Raw genomic sequence first — 7,324 nt, forward strand, 5'->3', positions numbered from 1 at the left:
ATATTCTACAACTGGAAGCTTCAAGCGTGGATCAAAGACAGCTGTCATTGCAAAAAGATCACTGACTTCTTCCCAGTACTTATCAAACTTCTCTTTCATCGGTATCACCATCTCTCGGATAATCTCATCATCGCTTTCCTCATTTATCTGCAGCCAATTATGGATCTTCCATACCTGATAGAAATACAAGTTCGATGTTGGGTATTTCGAACCTGACATCAAACTAGTAATCTTAGCAAAAGGCTCCAAGAAAACACATATTTTCGCAGCTCTGCTCCATTATGTAGCTGTAGGCAAAAACTTATAGTTTCTCCTATCATATATCTCCAACTTAACAAACGCTTCACGGTACGGAAGGGCTCTTTCAAGCATATAGAATGTCGAGTTCCATCTTGTCTGCACATCCATTATCAAACCAGCATTCTCCTTTATACCAGCAGCATCCACGCATTTTGCAAACGTCATCTCATGCGTCTCTGACGCTGTTACATACTTAACACTCTCTCTAATTTTGTGCAAAGAGTCTTTAATAACCTTCAAACCATCTTGCACAATGAGGTTGAGTATGTGAGCTGCACATCTGACGTGAAAAAACTCACCTCCACACAACAAATCATTGCTCAAAAGCACCTGAGTTTTCACTATATCTTGCATCGAATCATTACTTGTAGCATTGTCTAATGTGAGAGAGAACATTTTTTTTCTCTAGTCCCCACTCTTCCACAGATTCAAGAAGCTTTAAAGCAACATTCATACCTGTGTGAGGCGGTGGGAGAGCACAAAAAGTCAGTATTTTACTGTTCAGCCTCCAATTTCGGTCAATGTAATGTGCTGTCAGACACATATAACCCTCCCGTTTCAGTGATGACCACAAATCAGAAGTGAAGCTTACTCTTCCTGGAAGACTAGCCAATTCCCTCTTCAATGTCTCTCTCTCGTTTTCATAAAACCGATAGACCTCTGCTTTAGCTGTGTTCCGACAAAAGAATTTGACGTCAGGATTCAAGTGCTTCCAAGTTTCTCTGACTTGCTCATACTCAACATATGAGTAAGGTAGGTCATGCTGGATTATAGTCTTGGTTACCAGCTGCTTGAACACAACATGATCATACTTGCCACTTACTAATTTGGCTTCAGCATCGAGTTTTTTTGTTCGGAGATTACTTGGAAAGAGTTTGCATCTGTCACGATGCCTTCTCAAACCACTTGTTCCATGCTCGTGGGAAGTCCATGCATAGTCATTCTTACAATAATTGCATTTAGCTTTCTGCTCACCATTGGAATTTCGAATCTTAGTAAAATGGGGCCATACATCAGACCACTACCTACCCTCCTTCTCGTTCTCCATCTCGTTCTCCATCTCGTCCTCTTCAAATTCACCTTCCGAATCAAGCTGCTCCTCTTGAATCTTCTTCTTATTTTTACCATTGCCTTGTGTCGGCCTGGAGCTTTTTCTCCCCCCACGGATGGTAAAATGAATAGATTTGGTTTTGGTTTTCCTTTTACTCGCCTTAGCAGATGAAGACGATCCAATGCCACCGTCTAGAGTAGACTGTAACATTGGTTTCTTTGATTTCAAGGCTCGCACAGTTCCGCAGGTGGCTTGTTTGCGTAGAGTAGTAGCTTGGGTTGGTGGAGGATTGATTTCAACATCACTATCATCTTCATCATCAGCAGCTTCACTAAGCCTTCTCTTCTTTCTTTGCTTCTTTTTTGCTCCATCAGATGAACCATCAGCCTCATCAGCTGCCAAAATAACTCCAAGGACTCGCTGGCTCTCTAAATCCACTGTATTCAACGGTGTGAAATTTAGATCGAAACTTGAACCATCATCTGTCATCTCTTTCTCTCTTCTTCGTTAGAGTTAGAGTTTAGGTTTCTGCGTCGTTTTTTTTTTCTTAGGTCGTGAGTAGTAGTCGTGAGTCGTGTCAATATTTTAGGGTTCTGTTTATATTTTTATGCAATTTTAAAAATTATAGCAATTATTCTCTTATTTCTCATTGGTCAGAGACTCAACCATTATAAGAAATTTTTATTATCTAAACTATCATACGTAAAGATCAAGTCTCATACTCAAGTCTTATCAAACTATCAAACTAAACAATCAAGAGCAAGCAACCATATGTAAGAGACGATCAAGAACAAGCAACCATCCACGCATAGACGATCAAGTACTAGTAACCTATTACCTAAATTCTATCAGCTATAAGAACACAACAACACAACAACACAAGAAACAAAAAGATCTATGTACTAGTAACCTATTACCTAAATTCTATCAGCTATAAGAACACAAGAACACAACAACACAAGAAACAAAGAGATCTATGTACTAGTAACCAAGTATCTAAATTCTATCAGCTCTTATCATAAGCAATGGAGACGACATAATAAATAAATAGAACAGAGACTAACCTGAGGTCCTTTGCCTTATAGATCGGTATGCAAGTGTGAAGTGTCCTTTGCATTCTCATATTGTTCTCCTACTTGATCATAATACAATCCCCCACTCATTACATATCATTATAAAGAAAAAGTTTTAGAAAATATATGACTAAAATCACTTGAGTTTATATGATCAGGACATTAAGACATTGTTGCACATAACTGTCCTTTTCTTTGGTTAAAACGAGCAGGACGGACCAAACATGATCCAGCAGTCTGTCTTATGCTCTCCTGTTTCCCAGCTGCCCTGTAAACATAGCAGAGGTTTGCTCTATAACACACATAATACGTACAATCAATGATTCTTGTAACACTAACCAAGAAATATATATATAAATAAAAATTTGTAACTGTAGTTCATACCTTCCTTGAAGAAGAGAATCTCTGAGCCAATAATCAAACGCTAAAGCCCAAGGAACAGCTGAGCCATTAGTTATATAAAAGTCAAGCTTCCTCAAGTTGTGAGTGGCACTTCCTGATCCAATGATAAGAACACCTTCGTCTTTAAGTGGAGCCAATGCTTTGCCCATGTTGTAATGGTAAGTCCCACTTTGAGATGATTGAACAGAGAGCTGGCAAACAGGTATGTCCGCCTCTGGATACATCAGCATAAGAGGAACCCAAGCTCCATGATCCAGTCCTCTGTTTTTATCTTCATCAACACGTTTCATTCCTCCTTCTCCCATTAACAATTCTTTTACCCTCTTCCCCAATTCAATAGCTCCAGGTGCTTCATATTTCAGCTGCAAGTTTCAAAAATGACCACATAGATTGAAACTTTTTTGATATAATTGACCACAGATTGAAAATTGATGTGTTTCTTCAACGGTGGGTATGGCTTAGGATAAAACCTAATTCATCTAGATTCTGGGTGAGACAAAAGTTAGGGTTCTGGTAAGAAAAAAGAGGAAGAGAGAGACCTTGTACATGGGATCAGGGAAGCCATAGAAGTCGTGGATGGTGGAATTGCGGAGAACAGTGTTTCGCGGAGATGACCAATCGCCATTTCTATCACCGTTCGAGCTGGAAGAGATCGTCTTTGGCGGAGCCCCGCGCGTCCCGCGGTACACATCGAGCCAATCCTGCGTCTGGTCCAATACCGCACAAGCCTTACCCGCGAGGCCCGCTTCAAATTCGGGCCTGTGTCTTAGAACCCAATCCCGACCCGAAGCAAGTTCACACGGGCCTGGCCCGCGGGCAGGTTCTTCTTTTGCCATCTCTAAACGTGAGTAATGGAGAATCAATTATATTATTGCACTTAATATCAATATATACGTTTGGTTTCATTCATGGCTACGTAACGTTTCTTTAACTTTTTGAAGTTAAATAGAAACATGTGAAAGCTCATTCAGATGAACAGATAGAAAAACAAATCCCTCACATTATTTTTCCCCTCTTCTTTCTCTTTAGTATTTTTTTTTCTTGAGTCTGAGAGTATACACAAAACTAGTTTCGCCAGGCTTCTGATAGAGTGACGCAAATCAGAAGATTTTTTGCAGTTGTATCTTGGGACTCATTACGTTATCAAACCGTCGCATTACGGGACGTATTTTGAGTTAAGGAAAGAGATAATATCTCGCCTCTACAGTTGAATCATCTTTTTTTTTAATCTTTGGTATACTTTTATCAGTTTTATTATTTACAATATTCAGTTCTCCGTAGTTTATATAATACGGTCCTATCAACTTATTCTATTGCGTTTGTTGTATAACAATATCCTTTAGTTATTCTTATATGCAAAAATGTTAAAATACCGAACTGATCTGGTTATTTAACAAATATAAAATAAACGGCGCTTTGGTATTCTTGATTGAATGGAGAATGTTGCGGTTGAAAGAAGTTGGGAATGGTTTGACAGTTTATCACAAACAATGTCAAGAAAACTATATTCACTGGTACTTTTTGATTGAACTGTAAAAAATATGCTTTTTACATATAAGATATTGATCATTTTGGTTAAACATAATTTACAATACACGCTAAGAATGATCTCTTACTAGACTAATGACTACTCTCTTCTGAACAGTATGAGAAAAGAATCTGAGAATGTCTGTTTCTGATTGCTATAATGTTGCTTAACATTAATGTGTATTCATTTCCCATGATTGATACATGCACTATATATTCTGATTTTGGAAGATATTTCTTATAACTATGAGAAACAAATTTCTGTCATCTTTGTATAAACTTTTTTATAAGTTAACTTTGATGATATATGTTCCTAACAGCTTTACATGGATGAAGCATAAGTATTTTAATATATGTGCTAACGGTCCGGCATAAGTTTGGACAATCTTATTCCACAAACACAGTTTGTACCAAAAGGTATATTGTGTAATAAGAGTTCTACTAAGAGGTTAAAGTTAATTATGTTATACCGGTATGTATACGAAACATACTCTAAAAGGATCATACCGGTTTATAAGCTCTTGTATTGTATTTAATGAAATTGTATTTAATGAAAAGGCACGGTTATATAGTTTTGAGTGGTGCCAAGGCTTCTATAGCTTGGCCTCGTCGGCTCTCGGTGTTTTATGTCCGTCGTAGACTAGGGTTTGTGGTCCGATTTTGGGTCGGGTCTGGTTCTGAGGTTATGTGGTTCATGGCTTTGATCTTTTGGAGGAGCTCTTGAATAGATCGAGAAGGCGATCCATGGTGAAGATAAAGCGGGGATAAAAACAGGTGGTTCGGTGGAGGCTCGCGGGTGAATCGAGCTCCGGCGTTACCAGGGTTCGATGGATGGTGCCGGAGGCGCATCGGTGAGCACTCGGTCAGGTTGAGGCGGATGGGATGCGTGTCGTCCCCGAGGAGGAAGATCTCATCACGTGTTTGGGCCTCCTTGATGCGGGCCTGCTTAAGTCGTCCGGGCCTCTATCTGTTTGGGGCGTAGGTCCATGTAGTTGGGAGTAGTTGGCCATGTGTTGCTTGGGCCTTAAGTGTTATATCGTTTGAGATTTTGCCTTTGTAGTTGCTGGGCTTGGACCTTTATTTTCTAAAAATAAAATCTAGTGACAAAAAAAAAATATAGTTTTGAGTGGTCCATGTGATGGCAAACATGTTATTTTCTAGTAACATAGGGTTATTAGTAGAGAGAGCTGAGGAGAACTATGGGAGTGACACGTAAGCATACTCCTTAAGCTTGTCATTTAAAATATGCTCCAAGATTAATACATAGAGGATTTGTATACATAAACTTTAAAAAATTTGTCGAAACCTACATTGACAAAAAACATTTGTTAGTGAACAAGCTATCTATGGAGGATAATAATGTAACACCCGTCACCTCCTATATGGAGAACGGTGTGTTACTTACGGTAAAATATCGAATTAAACCAAATTATTCAAAATCGAACAAAATAACATAACATTTAATAAAAGAATTTCAAAAGGAATACATTTTTGATTTGAAGTATAAAAATATATCAAATAAATCGAATGTAAAATTCGTATAAATAATTAGTTAAAACCGAAATAAAATACGATCATCCCAAAACACCAAACAGTCCAAATATCCAATTACTCGGCAAGCTCACCTGCAATGGGAAGAAGAGGGGTGAGCAACAGGGGAGTCACTCCGTGAGGTATGGAATGCTAACCACGCAAACCACTGACTTGAGTAAATAGAACTCCCACTATGGAAGTTTAGCTCTAACATGAACACACACGACGCCTAGCGCATCACACAAACCAAACAATGCGATGATAGCATATAGCTAGTCCATACACCCCATATCTCCTCATATGGATATATAATACGTAGTGTCGCTAGGACAGTATGTCTCTGTACCCCCGCCCTCTCAAGTAGCGTCCATGGTACAAACGTCTCTGCACCACACGCCCACACCAGTAGCATCGCAAGTCCAGACGTCTCTGAACCCCTGCCCGCACAATCAAAGTAGCGTCGCTAGCCCAGATATCTCTGAGCCCCCGCCCGCGCACATAGTCCCTACTAATAACTATCTATACATACATATATATATCGCATCTCTTAACATCACACAATCCAATCAAAGGTTGAATCCTCTAGACCCCTAGTTCCAGTTTACAATGAATGAACTAACTAACAATCAAGACTCAATTCAAACAGACGGATCATGATTTGAAATCTAAACTACGATAGAGAGAATTCTTCACTGGTACGGGATTTACGGAATAGACCCTCACCTTAGCCACTGGCAGGAAATAAACAACGAAAGATGCGGTCAACTGAGGTCAACTGCAACACGACAATCAACGGCTTAGGCTCAGATTCTCCAAAAATAAAGTTTCCTAAAATGGAACTTTTCCTAAAGTGGAACCTTTCCTAAAATGGAAACTTTCCTAAAATAGAAACTTTCCTAAAGTAGAAACTTTCCTAAAATAACAACCTTTCTAAAATAGATTTCTGTAACTAGAAGTAAGGAGGCGGCAAACTTACTAGAAAAATCCGCCGGAAGCTCGTCCAGAAATCCCGCCGGAAGCTCGCCCAGAAATCTCGCTGGAAGCTCACCCAGAAATCCCACCAGAAAATTCACTAGTGACTGGTCGTCGAATAATTCAACAACAACTCGTCACACGCAAAGAAATACTTTGACTTGATGAGAATAAAGAGAAAGGGTGGAGTTTCTTATATAAGAGAAGGGAATGGAGGTAGGTTTTCTAAACTTCCAATGTGGGACAAAATAAAAAGAAGGGTTTTTGGTTTTAATTAATAAAAACAAATGGGCTTTCTCACATTGGGTCACGGTCGTTACAATTCTTCCCCACTTAATCGGAATTCGTCTCGAATTTCAAGACGGAACCCGAGAAAAACTTCAACGAATATGAAGGAGAGAAGAACACGAGATGAAAACAAACAGAAACTTGATTTTCATCCACACCGAAAGAAAAAGTCAGAAAC

General features: G+C 39.1%; 1 protein-coding gene across 1 annotated transcript; it reads right to left on the minus strand.

The window, feature by feature from the left end:
* Positions 1-1,333: 1,333 nt before the first annotated feature.
* On the minus strand, positions 1,334-3,677 carry LOC125584441 (extradiol ring-cleavage dioxygenase-like). Its single transcript, XM_048752922.1, has 2 exons — positions 3,366-3,677; positions 1,334-3,188 (listed from the first exon to the last, which is right to left on the minus strand). Exons 1-2 carry the CDS (start codon positions 3,660-3,662, stop codon positions 2,667-2,669), a joined length of 819 nt encoding a protein of 272 aa, XP_048608879.1. The 5' UTR covers positions 3,663-3,677; the 3' UTR covers positions 1,334-2,666.
* Between the last annotated feature and the right edge of the window lie 3,647 nt (positions 3,678-7,324).

Source organism: Brassica napus, chromosome C3 (assembly GCF_020379485.1).
Source record: "Brassica napus cultivar Da-Ae chromosome C3, Da-Ae, whole genome shotgun sequence".
NCBI classification, from domain to species: domain Eukaryota; kingdom Viridiplantae; phylum Streptophyta; class Magnoliopsida; order Brassicales; family Brassicaceae; genus Brassica; species Brassica napus.